This window comes from Babjeviella inositovora (genome assembly GCF_001661335.1).
Source record: "Babjeviella inositovora NRRL Y-12698 unplaced genomic scaffold BABINscaffold_17, whole genome shotgun sequence".
Classification (NCBI taxonomy): domain Eukaryota; kingdom Fungi; phylum Ascomycota; class Pichiomycetes; order Serinales; genus Babjeviella; species Babjeviella inositovora.
Genome location: NW_017566854.1, coordinates 268,884 through 285,002, shown reverse-complemented (window position 1 = coordinate 285,002; position 16,119 = coordinate 268,884). Strand labels below are relative to the sequence as shown.

Genomic DNA, 16,119 nt, shown 5'->3' with positions numbered 1-16,119 from the left:
AGGATATGGTATTTGGCGTCAGCGAACCAAACGTCTTGTTTTAAATCTGTTTTGGACACATGTGAAAGAGGAAAGTATCAGAGAGCAACCATAAGATATTCGTATGCTGGCCCCTATATATGTAGCCTCTCTTTCCCGCTGAGCTATATGTCTACGTAATCTTTATCTTATTCTATTATATTAGTATGGCGGTGGTTAAATATAACCGTCTCCTAACCGTTATGTCTGTGTCAATAAGACACCTTCAATTATCGCGGTATAACTATTGAACATTCAAAATTCCTGAAAAGGTTATTAAGCCGCCACGGCCAAAAATCTTTAAAAGGCGTGACTCCAATTTGGGTTATAGTTACCATTCTTAACGTGTGCTGGGTATTGAAAACATGTTTAAAGTACTCCTAAAGCTAAGTGTGAACGGGCGCAACAGGGGACTGCTAGATAAGGACTGTATCTTTCTAACATCCAATAAGCAACCTTGCATATATTCCGCGTAATTCTGATCGCATGTCAAATCCTAGTCGCATGTCAAATCCTAATCGCACGTCAGATCCTAATCGCACGTCTATCTTTGGTTTTGAAAATACAGTTTTTGCATTACACTTTAGATGAGCGCCAGTGTCCTATGGCAACGTTTTAACTGTATTAGCCACGGGAGGATTCGGCTCTCGAACAAGGATCTCGCGATTCCCATGTGCAAAAAGAGAAAAACCTAATCTCATGGCAGATACCTATAGCTGTGCACGAACGGCCCGGCGGCCCTCGTTCAGCTCCCTGGCTAGGCCACACGGAATCACGCCATTTCTTTTTTTGAATCTTTTTTTCGCATCTTCAAACCTTATTCAACTCCCTGTTCGTTTCTTTTTTCTCGTTCGTGTATAAAAAGTAAACTGTTGTACAAACCCATTTTTCGGAATCTTTTTGCAAGGGTCTTTTGTTCTTTTCATAAGCTTACATCAACAATGGCATCCGTTCAAGTGTCTTCCAGCGGCAGCGCCGTTTTGGATAACGAATCCTCCACCTTAAAGACCACCAGAGTTGGTAACGTCTCCTCTTTGACCACCGACTCTAAAGAGGTTATAACCACTACTGACTTAAACGGTAACCGGTTTGAAGTCCCTAACTACAGTATGGGAGACATTTTGTCTGCTATTCCAAAGCACTGTTACGACCGTAACTTGCTCTACTCCTTGCATTTTGTGGCCAGAGACATTGCCGCCATGGTCGCGTTGGGGTACTTGGCCTATAACTTTATCCCAATGGTGCCTAACTACTACGCCAGAGGTGTTCTTTGGTCTCTCTATTCCTACGCCACCGGTTTGTTCAGTTTTGGTTTGTGGATCTTGGCCCATGAGTGTGGCCACTCCGCCTTCTCTGACTACCCAGTTGTCAACAACTTTGTCGGTTGGGTGTTGCACTCTTACTGCGGTGTCCCGTACTTTTCTTGGAAGTATTCTCATGCCAAGCACCACAAGGCTACTGGCCATTTGACTAGAGACATGGTGTTTGTTCCATACACCGCCGAGGAGTTCAAGGAATCGAAGGGCATCTCCAAGTGGGCTGAAGCTGTTGAGGATACTCCAATCTACACCATGGGTATGTTGCTTTTCCAGCAGATCGGTGGTATGCAGCTTTACTTGTCCACCAACGCCAGTGGTCAACCGATCAACTTGCCATGGTGGAAAAAGTCTCACTTCCACCCGACCTCCCCGATCTTTGAAGCCAAGGACTACTGGTATGTCATTCTCTCTGATATTGGTCTCTTGCTCGTTGTTGCCATGGCTTACTGGTGGTACAAGACCTACGGTCTCTTCTGCATGGTGACCTCCTACTTCATCCCATACTTGTACGTGAACCACTGGTTGGTCTTTATCACCTTCTTGCAGCACACCGACGCCTCCATGCCTCACTACACTGCTGAGCAATGGACTTTTGCCCGTGGTGCTGCTGCTACCATTGACAGAAACTTTGGTTTCGTCGGTCAGCACATCTTCCACGACATTGCCGAAACCCACGTGTTGCACCACTATGTTTCTCGTATTCCATTCTACCGTGCCAGAGAAGCCACTGCCGCGATCCAGAAAGTCATGGGCCAGCACTACAGGTACGAGGGTGAAAACATGTGGAAGAGTTTGTGGAAATGTGCCCGTACCTGTCAGTTCGTTGAAGACACCCCAGACAACAAGGGTGTTTTAATGTTTAGAAACGTCAACGGTGTTGGGGTGAAGCCAAGAGATTAGGCGTGTTGCTACGCAGCATCGCACCCACATTGATGTTGTTCCTCGCAACGCCTTTTTATTTATCATTCTTTTCTCTTTTAGGTATTGTTCATCTAGATTTATGAAAGAAACCTTATAGTTGTATATAGAAACACGCGTCACATCTGTCGCCTCAACGTCGTAGAGGCCCCTTCCCAATGTCAGCACAAAATATTCTCTATATGATGGATTGGCAAAAAGCTTGAACCCGACGCGGGGGTCGAACCCGCAACCTTGTGATCGCGTACTGCTAAGAGTCACACGCTCTACCGATTGAGCTAGCCAGGCTTCAAGACTTTTGTGGGAGAATGAGTATAAGTTCACGTACCTGGTGATTTTAGAGAGATTGGGATAAGGGTTAGTCCACTAGTAGATGTACCCACACAAGGTGTTGCAAATCGAGGAGATTGCCTGCTTGCGAAGTTAGTTCTTTTTTATAAGTATATTACTATTTTATATAGTTTTTGTTTTAGCCAGAAAGTGGCCTTTATTTTGGAGACTCTAAGCGTACAATTGGAATCTCTCAGCATATCATTGGAATCTCTCAGCATATCATTAGAATCTCTCAGTATATCATTGGAATCTCTCAGTTGACAGTCACTAGTAAAGCACGGAAACTGTTATAGAATATTGATCCGGATGACACGTTAGGAAAGTCGGGAAGATTCCAGCAGAATGTTGACATTGTTATGTTTTTTGGGTTCCGTACATGACTAATGGCTATCTTTTAAGTTGGAAAACTCAGCCAGTTTTAAGCCTCTTGAAGACTACTTTAGCAGTTTTATTTGATGCATGTATTCTCCTTCAATATCGATTATAAATAATCAAAATCAAAAGGACTAGATTCAATTGAGTATAATTGTCTAGTTATTAACTGTATATGCATATTTAGCTTAAAGATTAAAATCTGAATTGTAATATATATATATATATATATATATGGCTCAATCCATATAGCTACATATACTATAGATTTTAACATGTATGGATAGTAACAATACGCTTATAGTGTATTATACGTATCCGCATACTCAATATTTTCCGAAAACTCCCTTTATCGGTTAAAGAGGTAATATCATCCAGATATTATGAGCTAGTATACCTAGAGGCATATAGCAACGGCCGTGTGGTCTAGTGGTATGATACTCGCTTTGGGTGTGAGTGGCCCAGGGTTCAATTCCCTGCTCGGCCCGTTTCTTTTTCTTACGCTTATTAATCGAGATTCGTGTTCGGCGAGAAACGATATATATTTCCGGACTTTATGAATGTTGAGGCTCACGTGCACAATCCTTCACGTGACGGAAACGGTGCCCCCCCCCGTTCTACAGAATTCTCTAGCAACTGCCGTGACTATCGATACGATACGGCAAAATCGAGGTGGAAAGTTTTCTTGCGGGCATACGGTCCTGGTACGCGCGAGGACTCAACTATATTTGATAGGATTCATTAGCTGACCATCTTTATATATTCCATCAGCAAGAGGAATAATATTGCCACCAGGCCGTTTGCTCAACAAATCTAAGCCCCCAGACAACTAGCGCCATGGCATCCTACACCAAAGACCAGGAGATCTTAATCCAGAAGATCCTATCCTACAAATCCCTGGAATACTACAGGATTTTGGCGATCGAAAGATCCGCCACTGAAGGTGAGATCAAAAAGTCGTACCGTAAGCTTGCCATCAAGTTGCATCCAGATAAGAACAACCATCCTCGAGCCGCCGAGGCTTTCAAATTCACAGCCAAAGCGTACGAGGTTCTCAGTGACCCTGATAAGAAACGTATATATGACCAGACCGGCCTGGATCCAGATAGTCGAGGCGGCGGTGGCGACGACTTCGCGCAGCACTTCAGACAGCGCGGCGGGGCTGGCCGGCAAACTCAGTTCGGCGGAGGGTTTCAGGACGCTGGGTTCAACGAAGATATCTTTAATTTATTCTTCGGTGGTCAGGGCGGGGCCCAGACGTTCTCATTTGGTAACGGTGGCGGCTTCCAGTTCGGCGGTGGTTCACCGTTCGGCCAGGCTGGCGCCTCGCCGTTTGGCTTCCAGCAGCAGCAGCGTCGTAGACAGCCGCAGCAGCCACAGCGCCCGCAAGAGTTGTCTGACACACTTAAACAGCTCCTTCCGTTGCTCTTGTTTATTCTCGTTCCGTTGCTTTCTAACTTGTTTTCAGGTGGCGACTCTACCCTGAAATTACCTGCATTCTCCTTCTCCCCCACTGCCCAGCTCAACATGGAGCTGCTCACCCCGACGTACAAGGTACCATTTTACGTGGGCAAGTCCACGATGGACGCCTATGCCGACAACGCCAAGTTGCGCCGCCAGTTCAGCAACAAGGTGGAGGCGGCCTACATTCAGGGTGTTAGAAGCCAGTGTCGCATGGAGAGATTGCGCAAGGAGGATATGGTTGATCAGGCACATGCTGGCTGGTTTTTTGTGGACCAAGAAAAGTTGGATAAGGCGAATGCCATGGTGATGCCGAGCTGCATGAAGTTGGAACAGATGGGGTTGTTGTAACAAACATTTGCTTTTCCAAGCCTGTATTTAACCGTCATTAGCACTCTACCATAGTATCGAACTGGGAGGTAAATTCCTGTAGTGGGCCCAATGTCCGTGAGGCACAAGCTAATGCGATTTTCTGCACTTTAGACGCACATCCCGACGAATGTTTCACCTCGACAGATGGTTTCGTAAACAATCTATAACCCTGAAATTAGCGATTTAATTCTATCTCTTCAATTTCCGCACCTTAACCATGGATAATCTCACTCAGACTTCAAGCAGCCCTGCCCCTGACTTTCAGGAAAGAATAAACGAGATCAGGTTGCAGCGAGTGTTGAACTTGAACCAGAGGCTCAGAGCGGATTTGAAAAGGGAGCGAATTACGGCATCCAATGCCTGCTTACTGTATGTATACCCTTCTGCCCTGAATGATCACTAACAAAATTAGCATTATCGATTTCACCAGAACAAAGCCAGATTATCTCGTACCTGAAGTTTGGGGCCAGCTACCACCAAGCCAAAATAACTTTCATCAGGCATTATTGGCCCAGCGAGGCAAGAGCCGACGCGAGGATTTGGGAGCTGGGTGCTGTGTAATAGTTTAACGCTTGTGGTTTCGGTCTCCAACCCCCTATTTCCATAACTGCTTAATAAACTTAAGCCATTTATGATTGATATTTGAGAGTAGATTGGCCTATGCTGTTTTACATCCCTTCACTCCTATACACGTATCCTTTCTCGGAGCTTTCAGTGGCTCTTCACACTATTCATTAAAGTTGGTCCACCAGCCCTTACCTAGTTCGTATCATCGTATATACATGCTAACCAAGTTGCTTATCCTCTACACTAATCTCTATATCCCTCAAGTGATTCTTGGTTTCCGAGTCCAGCCCTTGTTTCACGATCTTCTTGGCTGCCGTTGCCGCCTCGTCGGCTTCATCAGCACCGCAGCCACAGTCATAGTCCTCTAGGATGTTTGCGCAGTCATACATCTCCTTTTCCAACCGCTTATTGACCTTGTTGTGCAAATCGCAGCCCCATACCGATGCCGTGTTACGGTTCGTGAGCTGTGGCGGGTATTGCGTGATCAACTTGTTGAAGTGTCTCGCACAGTCGCCGCACGGGTAGACTTGAGCAAACAAAAGCAAGTAGTCATGGGTGATTTGTCTCTGGCTGGCAGATGGTTCCATCGGATAGCGCGCCAAAATTGTGTGGAAAAGTTTCCAGGAGGCGCGCCCGAGTTCAGCCTTAAGGGTGGCGTTTTCCATCTTTGGCATAAACGGCTCATCCGATAGTATGCTCACCGACGAGGACAAGTCCTGGGACTCGACTTCCCCGCCTAAGGAATCCTTCGCAAGCACCACGGATTCCTTGCGGGTCTGACTGGTTAATGGGTGCTCGTCGGGGGAGTCCAAATTCGAGGATTGGGTGAAGATGTAGACGATGAGTAGCATGGCTAGCAACGCCATCAAGGACGTTTGAGTCTTTCTGAGGGGCTTGATCATCGAGTGTGGTTTAGTTTATGTTTCCGAAATGAGCTGGGTTATAACTGTAAGGTGATAAATAAGGTGGTCTGGGAGGTTGCTGTGTGCCGTACCATGGAGACGCGTCTCCGAATGGCACATGTGGCCTGAGGGTGGAAATAGATACCAGGGCACATGCATGTGCTTGTTTCACGATTTTGGGATAGGATGACTAAATGTTTCCAGATATTCTGCAATATAAAAATAGCATTATAAACTGTCACTTCAAGACTGGTGGGAATTTTGAAGATTGATCTTGCAGATTGGTCTTGCAGATTTTTTCAACAGTTTTGCATGAACTACTTGCTATATTCTCCCCCAATTGTCCGAAATTGCCGCAAAGTTTGTCCAGAAGTCAGCACTGACTATAAGACATAATCTCTATAGGCATTTAGGTAAATACAATAATATAATGGCTGTCGATAGATACGGGACAAGCTCATTGAGGATTCTATAATGTAAAAGCCCAGCACCACTCCGTAACCTACGCCAATTGAGGGGCTGAGACGAGTCTCAACGTATCTATCACCAATTTTTATACCATGCTAGAGTTTTTTCCGGGCCATTCTACATTTAGCTACAAAATCATCAACATTAATCCTTACCTACCAATCCAAAACAGCAGCGGCGCATCAGAAGATGTTATCTCCATACTTTACATAATTTCCCGGGACAGTGCCGCACTGGCTGGTACGCAAGTTTTGTACCCCAAACCAGTTATCAGACATCATCTCGTAAACAAGCAAGCGGTCACCGCGCTCCATGCTCACGTCGATCTCCTCATCACCAGCCTGAAACGGATACTTTGCAATGGCTTTGGTCACCACCTTGGCGCCGTTCAGACAGTACTCAGGGGTAGGCGCGGCAGGCGCGATAAAAGAGTTCAAATTCAGGAACGACTTTCTCGTTCGGGATTTTGTTCTCACAGGGGATTCAAACGGTGCTGGGAGGTCGTTATACGTGCTATGTGGTCGGGCATGGTCAGTTTTTGAATAAGTGGGTCTGACCTGGCCAGCCTCTGAGTAGGCGGGTCTCGCCTCGTGTGCATACATGTGTGCGGGGCGCGCCCGGTCCAAGCATGGTGTGACGGGCGCGGATTTTGATGCCTCAGCCGCTCTGACGGACTTCCGGAACTGATTCATATCGCCGTTACCGCCATGGTTCAAACTATCCAATGCCTTGGACAACGGGTCAAAGTTCATAGAAAAGTCCTTCACCAACGGAACAGGCTTCGAGGGTGGTGCGAGTACCGGCACCGGCTTGGCGTGCATCTGTGCGTACTCCGGTTCGCGCGACGCACGCGAGCGCCGGCGGTCGGGTGAGGACCATGTTTTGTTGGAAGAGGCTGATGCGGCGGTGTACGCGGAGGCTTCCGAGCCAGACTGGGACTTGGCTCTTTCAAACAAGGTAGAAGCAGAATAATGAGAACGGCGGTTTTCGTCAGACATGTTGGATCTACGGTGATCATCCGAGACGTTAGACCCCGCAGGGCCAAAGAAGGCCCGTTCTTCTGGTGGCGCGAGCCTGGACGGGGATTCCTTGCTTTGGGCAAAAATCGGCTGCATTCCCGAGTCGCCAAAGAGTTGCGTCGCTGCAACACTCTTTGGCCTTTCTTCGTACGTAGAAGGGGTGCTTTCCTTGCTTTGTCCCCCAAAACTGGCCCAGATAAAGTTACGCGGCGTTTCGGTCTGGCCCCTTTCGTAATCTATAAACAGCGCGGGGTCAAAGATCTGATTACCCGTGTGATTGCGTTCAACAAACGAGTACACGTCGCCCTTGGCATCCACCTTTTCCAAAACCGTCCGAACCTCTTCTGCAGAGTCCGCGTCGTTCACACAGCTGGTTGAAATGGCGTTGGTGTACTCCCAGACGTTTTTACGCACCTCGTTGATGCGCTCACCCTCCAAGCTTTCCAACCGACGCGCGGCCAACTTCCAGTTCAACACGTACTGGTCATGGAGCTGCGCCGCCTGGGTGACTGCGAGATGGTACTTCTGCCCGAGGGTGGTCATGGCCTCATGGGTACGCCCGATTTTCACGTGGATTTTCTCCAACTCGCGCCCCAATGCTAATTGTGTCTCTGCGCGCAACGCCTTGTACTTGGCACACTCGTGTGCGTACGCCGCGCGCAACTTTTCGACGCTAGCGTCCGCGTGGTCCATTTCCTCCTTCAGCAACCGCACATTGCGTTCGATTGCGCGCTTCTGTTCGGAAAAGTGGTCGGCAAACCGTCTTAACGGCTCGTACACAGCTTGGCCGATGTGGCTTGCCTGCTGGTTGTGGTACTCGGACATTTTGCGCGTCTCGTGAAGAAGCGCGTTGACTGACTGCTTCAAAGTGCCGGACTCGCACGAGCCCACCATCTGTTTGGAAAGGGCCTCGAGCTTGCGCGCGTACTCCTGTTCGAGCTGGATCTTGTGTTTACAGAATTGCACGAGCTCGTCGACAGAGGTGGCCCCGTTGGCCATGTGTGTCTGAACAACGTCGAAGCCAGTGTTCTCCTGGCCCCAAAAGTTGTTGACAAAGGTACCGTCAAATACCGGTTGGGACATTATGGAATCTGTGTATGGGATATCGCGTAAAGAATACTGTAAGTGTGAAGAAAGATGTTTGAATATTGAGGATTAAGAGTCAGTGCTCTTTTCTTGGGCTTCGCTGCACCTCATCTAGCTGTCTTGATCAGGGTGTTTATGTTTATCCGAAACAGGATTTTTTGGGCATGCACAACTGAGACAAATGGCGCACGAGCCGCAGAGGGTATTCAGTATTGGTTTTCTGCAGTGCATAATTGAAGTATGGTCTGAAGGAGATTATAAATATCAACCCAGTACATCAAGAATAAAGATGAGATATGATGAAAAGGTTTGGAGGAAGCAATAGGGATGTCACTAAACACGCACAATAATGGGTGTTGCTGCAGTATATAAGTGCCTTAATACCCGAATTGCAGAATAGGGTCATACGGCCCAAACTGAGTGTAAAATTATAGAAAACACCAAGCTGGAATTGCTATATCCTTGACCTCAAAAAAATACATTACAGGTTGTTCATGGATCAAGTGTCTACAGACGTGTGGTGCCCGAGGAACCTTACAGCCAAATTGTAGCAGGAGCTTTCCTCTATTAATACAGGTGATATATTGGAAATCTCCACGTAATTATAATTGTTCCCAAAGAATACCCATATAATTAGACAGATACAAAATAATCTGAAGCTAGAATCACCCAGAAATAAACGGATATTGGGATATAACCCCACCGCGGCTCTCCAAGGTGAAGTGACAAGCACAAAAGACGGGTGATATATAATAAAACTAACAATCACGATGAATAGCAACATCGTGTTAAAGGCTTCTTCCTACGCTCCCCCAAAACTTCATAAACGGAAAACCTTACAAACTACTCGATATCCAAGTCAACCAACTGAGGCTCGCTCTTCTTCAACTCCGCAACAACCTTGTCGATCTTCTTGGTGGCCCATGGGAACCTTGGATTGATCAAGAACGGCCGCAAGTCGAAGCGGTTGTCATCCGGCGAGTACGCCTCGGCGTGGTACGACGGGGTCAACACGGTCTGCTTGTGGCGGTTGATAGCGTAGAAGAAGTAGAAGCGCTTGACTTTCTCGGCAATCTCCTCGGCGCTCAAGCGGTCACCCCATGTGTGGTACAACTTTATGAACATGGAGTACGGCCCGCACTTGTCAACTTTGCGGAGGCGCCCAAAGATAGACAACTCGTCGTAGCTCATACCCATGTCAACCTCGTCACTCTGCACGTAGTCCTTCGTGATCGGCTCTAACTCTGCGGTCGGCGTCGCGGTCAAAAAGTCGTGCAAAATCGGCATCTCAAACTCCGTCTCCGCGTACGCGATGAAGCGCTTCAAATCGGTCTTGGATATTCCGCCAATCGGGTTGATGTCTGCAGACGAGCAGTCGTACTTTGTCAAGTACCCGCGGAGACACTCGTCTACGTTAGCCGAGCCCAAAACCAACAACCCGCCGTATTCGCGGCCACGTACCCATGGCAACAACTGCGCAAAGAGGTACGCCAATACCATGCGCAAGCGCGCCTGGATGTTCTGCAACGCCAAGTTCTCGGTTTGGGAGCCACCAAAGATCTTGAAGATCGGGCGCTTGCCGGTGGCAACCTCAAACAAGCTCACCACGGCCGAAACAAGGGTGTCCATGTTGAAATCAACGTGGTAGGAACCAATCACGGCAGCAAGCTCCTTTGCGCGACTTCTGGTCTCGGTCGACGAGTTCTCCGTGCCCATGAAACAGGTGTGGAAGATCCTGCTAGCAAAATCCTGGGGATCGGTCGGGATCCAGTCCGGTTCGGAGTCATCAATCTTGGCCAACATGCGTGCGTCCGAAATGACCTGAGCGTTGCCCGCAGCAGCTGCCCGTGCAACCAAGCGCGTCATCGAGTGCACAATCACAGCTGTTGCGCACGAGTCAATCCCACCCGACAACGGGAGGAAGAACCCGGCCGCGCGACACCGTCTCAAGTAGTCCCATAACCAGCATGCAGGGCCAAGCGCAATCTCCTCCTCGGGTGAGTGGTAGCGGATCGCGCGCGGTGCTGACGGCACAATCTTCGGGTCGAAGGACGTCGCGTGCGGGGACAACTCCACGTCCGCGTAAACCCGCGTGTAGCTCGCATTCGTCGCGACCGCTTGCAACCCGTTTGCGATGGAGTGTCTGTAGGAGCGGACGTCCTCTAAATCGACCGTGGCGGTCACGACCTCGACGTCTTCCAAAGAAAACTGCGAAGCCTGGGCCACGACCTTGCCGTTGATGACGATCATGGCGCAACCGTCGTAGTACAAACGGTCACCATCGCACCCCTTCTGGTTCGCATAGAGGTACACCCCGCCGCACTTGGTGGTGGCGTTTGTAATCAAGTCGAGACGCGTGTTCAACTTGCGCAACTCGTGGTGCGAGCCGGACGAGTTGGTGAAAATCTCCACGCCGTCAAGCGCCATGGCGATGTGGGGCGACTGAGGGGTAAACAACTCCTCGCAGGTTTCGGCACCGATCACCGTGTCGAGCGTGCGGATCACGGCATCCCCAAAGTCGACGGTGCGCTGGCCCGTGAGCTGTGCAATCTCGCGTGGCAACTGGTAGCGTTCCACATGCCGCGCCCGCATCCATGGCGTGAAGAAGCGCATCTCGCGGTAGTTGCCGTCGTTTGCGAGAAAGAGCTTTGGACGGATAAGCAAGATCTTGCCGTCGTACGAGATCACGCGACAGTTATACTTCACGTTTTTGTGGAGCACCGGCATCCCGATGTCCAACATGATCCCGTGCGTTTCAGAGTTCGCCAAAAGCGTCGCATACATCTCCCAGCAGTGGAGGTATAGGTCGTGTTCGAGAAAATGATCCAAGCAGCCGTACCCCGGCACTTCCAATTCTGGTCCCACTCGCAAGGTGGCGCCCTTCTGTTTGGCGAGTACGATGCTCTCCAAGATCCGGTCGCGGTTGCCCTCAAAGTCGAGCGCCCATTGGTTCAAGTTGCACGCCGCTAACGTTACGTAATGGCCCATAGTGTAGAAATGGATGTATTTGATGGATATGCTATGGGTCCCAGTCTTCAATCGAGGAAGAACAGATGACCAGGTGAGTCAAATTTAAAACGCGGGTATGAGGAGCGCGAAAGAAAGGGCGAAAAAGTGACGCAAAAGTAACACTATAGATAAGCGCTCAGGGAAGAAATTATTGGATGGTCAAAGGCTAAATAACGACGGGAGTAAATGGGCAAAAAAAAGTTTACTAAAATTAAGGGTATTCACGTTCCAATATGAAGTAGATTTTCAATATTCTACGTGCGCGACTTGTCCAAGGGATTTAGCGCGGGGGTACTATCAATTTAACCGGTAGGATAATGGAAACACACTTGAACCTGAGTTGTGGCCTATAGAACATTTTACTTATCGCGGACAGACGGATATCTTTCATCGTGAGAGTAGAAATCAGCGGCGTGATGAGTACCTTTCCAATAACTTTGACGACCCTGGTTGGCGCGGCATCACGCAAGCTACACATAGACAGGAAACCCATGCCAACGAGGGGGAAATGGAACGTCAGTAAACCGGACAGCTGTTTGGTGCCATAATCCAGGTACAAGCTCGGCTACCAGTCTACAGGCCAGTGGCAAATATTAGTTCTTTATTAGTGTATAAAAACAAGTGTAGGTAGATATTTTAAGACTGCTCCAATTACAACTCATCGTGGTCATAGTCAAAGTCCTCATCGTCAGAGTCATCGGCGGCAGCACCGGCTTCAGGGCCACCGTACAACTTAGAGGTAATTGGGTAGGCAACCTTAGACAACTTCTCCTTCTGCTCCTCGAACTCTTCCTTGGTGGCAGAGTCAAAGTTGTCTTCCAAGAACTCCAAGGTGTCCTTAACCGCATCGGCCAAGGTTTCCTTGTCATCTTCGTCCAACTTGGAGCCCAAGCCGGTGGCGGAGTCGTCAGCGATCTGGTTTTTCAAGTTGTGGGCGTAGTTCTCCAACCCATTACGGGCCTCAATCTTGCCTCTCAACTCATCGTCCTGGGCAGCGTACTTTTCAGCTTCGTCAACCATACGGGCAATCTCCTCCTTGGACAATCTGCCCTTGTCATTCGTGATGGTGATGGATTCGGTGGTACCAGTACCCTTGTCGGTGGCCATGACCTTCAAGATCCCATTGGCATCCAAGTTGAAGGTGACCTCAATCTGTGGAACACCTCTTGGGGCTGGTGGAATACCGGTCAATTCAAACTTACCCAACAAGTTGTTGTCCTTGGCCAAGGCTCTTTCACCCTCGTAAACGGAGATCAAGACGGTTGGCTGGTTGTCAACGGCGGTAGAGAAGATCTGGGACTTCTTGGTTGGAATGGCGGTGTTTCTGTTGATCAAAGTGGTCATGACACCACCGGAGGTTTCAATCCCCAAGGTCAAGGGGTTAACATCCAACAAGACAATGTCATCAACCCCTTCTTCACCAGACAAGACACCAGCCTGAACCGCAGCACCGTAGGCAACGGCTTCGTCCGGGTTAATACCCTTAGAGGCCTTCTTACCGTCAAAGTACTTTTCCAACAACTCCTGGACTTTTGGAATTCTGGTGGATCCACCGACAAGCACAATGTCGTCGATTTCGGACTTGGACACACCGGCATCCTTCAAGACTTGCTCAACTGGCTTGAGGGTCTTCTTGAACAACTCAATGTTGATTTCCTCAAACTTGGCTCTAGTCAAGGTCTCGGAGAAGTCGATACCCTCAACGAGGGAGTCAATCTCGATTCTGGTGGACATCTGGGAAGACAAGGTTCTCTTGGCCTTTTCAACCTCTCTCTTCAACTTACTGATGGCCTTAGCGTTGTCAGAAACGTCGACGTTGTTCTTGCGCTTGAAGACCTTGACAAGGTGTCTGACGACTCTGAAATCAAAATCTTCACCACCCAAGTGGGTGTCACCAGCAGTGGCCAAGACCTCAAAGACACCACCCTCAATGGACAAGAGGGAGACATCGAAGGTACCACCACCGAGATCGTAGACAATGATTTGCTTTTCGCCCTCTGTCTGGTCCAAACCGTAGGCAATAGCAGCGGCGGTAGGCTCGTTGACAATTCTCAACACGTTCAACCCGGCAATGGTACCGGCATCCTTGGTGGCCTGTCTCTGGGCATCGTTGAAGTAGGCCGGAACGGTAACGACGGCGTGGGTGACCTTCTTGCCCAAGAAGTCTTCGGCAATGTTCTTCATCTTACTCAAGATCATACCGGAAATTTCCTCTGGAGAAAAGTTCTTGGTTTCGCCCTGGTACTCAACCTCGACGGCCGGCTTTCCGTCCTTCTTGGCAACCTTGAATGGCAAGTGCTTGACGTCCTTCTGGACGGTCTTGTCGTCCCACTTCAACCCAATTAATCTCTTGATGTCAAAGACGGTGTTGAATGGGTTGCTAGCGGCCTGGTTCTTGGCGGCATCACCGACAAGTCTTTCGGTCTCGGTGAAGGCGACGTAGGATGGTGTGATTCTGTTACCCTGGTCGTTAGCCAAGATTTCAACCTTACCACCCTTCATGACACCGACACAGGAGTAGGTGGTACCCAAATCGATACCGATGACAGTACCGTAGTTCTCGACATCGGTAGAGTCATCACCGTGCACTGGGCGGGAGAAAAGTGGCACGGAAATCAACAAGAAGGCGTAGAGGAACGCGGCAAGCGAGAACCAGCTGGTACGCTTGTTTGTGGATAACATGATAAACAATTACAGATAGCAGAAGCTGTAGCGGATTGTGTTTAAGATGTGAGAAGGAAAAAATGGAATGAAGAAAAAGAGAACCCAAAAAAAAAGGGTTCGACTGTGGAAGGACACCTGCTGGTATATATATTCGGCGCTTACGCCAGCGCATCATAGGGCGTGTCGCTGCAAAAGTGAAGAGACGCCAAGATGCAACGTTTCGAGTGACGTGGTCGATCGCGTAGAAGTTGCCAGAACAAGCGGGTGTGGAGTGAGGCCACGTGATCGGATCTCTGGTGTTTGAATATGCTTAACTCTGTGCGCTAGTGCCACGTAGCGCATTGTGGGACTCGAGTCAGGAACGTGCATTAATTGGTGGCGTGGCGAACGTCTGCCTAGCCCGTTTCTAAATATTTCCAAGCCATATCAGTGTTAGTTTAAGGTGCCTGGAATCCCAAGCGAGATGAAGCTCCCAGGTCGAAACCATGCGGATTTTCCTAGTTAAAATACTAAACGAAACGTTTAGAAGTCGCGGTAAATACTCGGCCGTTCCACATAATCCTGCGATAAAAGTACCGAGTGAAGTGTGATATAAGCCCTGTAGGGTGTAAAGGTAGCTATTACAATATTGTAACCAGAAATTTCGTGTAGCGGCTTGCGACCAAGGGGGCCAGAGTTATCACCAGTCCGTGATCTCTGTTCCATAAACCCATCACATCGAAAATGTGTTAATAACGGTTGATCCCACAGAAAGGCTTCGTGCGGCTGTTGGCAAGATATGGTTAGGATCAACGGCATACTGTGCTCGTGCCCACAGTGGTATCTCACCTTGACTCGCAGAACGTTTGGAAATTTTCATTACTCTCTCTGTGTTGGACGGTGTATATGCGCACCTTTTTCTGAACCGGCATCTGATTGAAAGCGATTTCTCCTCCCCACATAATTTTTTTTTAGTCCAAAAGGGTGGTGCATTAGTCTAATCAAGTTTCTACTTGACTTTTCTCAGTAGCACGTAATGCCTCTTCCGAAAACAGCTAACAGTATGCGGCCAAGCCAAGAATGTAGATATTTGGTAAAGCGCATCTTATGCAAATTTCAATCCACGTTGAGCCGGTTCGAGCCATACAGAGGAACACCTTGCATCGTCAAGCCAAGCGTAGGATACTCCGTATAACACTATTCACAATACTACGACGCACACTGTACCCTAGTTTTATTACAACGGTACCTAGATATGTCAGCTATTGCCTGACTGGTATTTCAGGCTTCTAAACCTGCATCAGGGTTTAATTGTTTGTACATTTATGATAGCCATATACGATCGACAACATTCACGTGTCTAAGCATTCGACAAAATGACAGATGTCGACATGATGATACCCCCATCTAGTTATATCACTTTCACCAACATAATGTGTTAAATCAACAAAATACGCTTGATAAGATGTTTCATAATGCTAGTAAAAGGGACCTCGTCTAGCTATATACTGGGGTCGTGAGCAGCGTTTCCCCGCAGGTGCTACTTTCCCCATCGGGGTCATCAAGGAAGTGGCCCTTTCTATATACAGCAAGATGGTAGGGCCAGCGAATGATACCAAGGAAATATATGAT

General features: G+C 48.5%; 8 protein-coding genes and 2 non-coding genes across 10 annotated transcripts; 4 read left to right on the top strand and 6 right to left on the bottom strand.

Annotated features, from left to right (window-relative positions):
- Positions 1–959: 959 nt before the first annotated feature.
- Positions 960–2,418, top strand: FAD3 (Fad3p; the record flags this gene model as incomplete). Its single annotated transcript, XM_019131159.1, has 2 exons — positions 960–976; positions 1,034–2,418. 2 exons carry the CDS (start codon positions 960–962, stop codon positions 2,235–2,237), a joined length of 1,221 nt encoding a protein of 406 aa, XP_018982589.1. The 3' UTR covers positions 2,238–2,418.
- A 42-nt stretch (positions 2,419–2,460) lies between these two features.
- BABINDRAFT_t360 lies at positions 2,461–2,543 on the bottom strand. The gene has a single exon. It is a non-coding gene; the product is annotated as a tRNA-Lys (tRNA).
- Positions 2,544–3,375: 832 nt separating this feature from the next.
- On the top strand, positions 3,376–3,447 carry BABINDRAFT_t361. Its single transcript has one exon. It is a non-coding gene; the product is annotated as a tRNA-Pro (tRNA).
- Positions 3,448–3,797: 350 nt separating this feature from the next.
- Positions 3,798–4,772, top strand: HLJ1 (type I HSP40 co-chaperone; the record flags this gene model as incomplete). The annotated part of the gene is made up of 1 exon (XM_019126734.1): positions 3,798–4,772. The coding sequence occupies one exon, from the start codon at positions 3,798–3,800 to the stop codon at positions 4,770–4,772; it is 975 nt and encodes a 324-aa protein (XP_018982588.1).
- A 119-nt stretch (positions 4,773–4,891) lies between these two features.
- On the top strand, positions 4,892–5,470 carry STE18 (Ste18p). Its single transcript, XM_019126738.1, has 2 exons — positions 4,892–5,162; positions 5,206–5,470. Exons 1-2 carry the CDS (start codon positions 5,011–5,013, stop codon positions 5,360–5,362), a joined length of 309 nt encoding a protein of 102 aa, XP_018982587.1. The 5' UTR covers positions 4,892–5,010; the 3' UTR covers positions 5,363–5,470.
- Positions 5,471–5,692: 222 nt separating this feature from the next.
- BABINDRAFT_17878 (flavin-linked sulfhydryl oxidase) lies at positions 5,693–6,046 on the bottom strand (the record flags this gene model as incomplete). The annotated part of the gene is made up of 1 exon (XM_019131070.1): positions 5,693–6,046. A coding segment is annotated over one exon (354 nt), but the record flags the coding sequence as incomplete, so codon positions are not given.
- A 776-nt stretch (positions 6,047–6,822) lies between these two features.
- HOF1 (formin-binding protein) lies at positions 6,823–8,862 on the bottom strand. The gene has a single exon (XM_019130080.1). It carries the CDS (start codon positions 8,830–8,832, stop codon positions 6,913–6,915), a length of 1,920 nt encoding a protein of 639 aa, XP_018982585.1. The 5' UTR covers positions 8,833–8,862; the 3' UTR covers positions 6,823–6,912.
- A 569-nt stretch (positions 8,863–9,431) lies between these two features.
- BABINDRAFT_163755 (glutamine-dependent NAD(+) synthetase) lies at positions 9,432–12,024 on the bottom strand. The gene has a single exon (XM_019130079.1). It carries the CDS (start codon positions 11,821–11,823, stop codon positions 9,679–9,681), a length of 2,145 nt encoding a protein of 714 aa, XP_018982584.1. The 5' UTR covers positions 11,824–12,024; the 3' UTR covers positions 9,432–9,678.
- Positions 12,025–12,113: 89 nt separating this feature from the next.
- Positions 12,114–12,426, bottom strand: BABINDRAFT_163753 (uncharacterized protein). Its single transcript, XM_019130078.1, has one exon. It carries the CDS (start codon positions 12,335–12,337, stop codon positions 12,125–12,127), a length of 213 nt encoding a protein of 70 aa, XP_018982583.1. The 5' UTR covers positions 12,338–12,426; the 3' UTR covers positions 12,114–12,124.
- A 69-nt stretch (positions 12,427–12,495) lies between these two features.
- On the bottom strand, positions 12,496–14,526 carry KAR2 (Hsp70 family ATPase; the record flags this gene model as incomplete). Its single annotated transcript, XM_019130928.1, has 2 exons — positions 12,496–14,432; positions 14,508–14,526. 2 exons carry the CDS (start codon positions 14,524–14,526, stop codon positions 12,496–12,498), a joined length of 1,956 nt encoding a protein of 651 aa, XP_018982582.1.
- Positions 14,527–16,119: the final 1,593 nt, after the last annotated feature.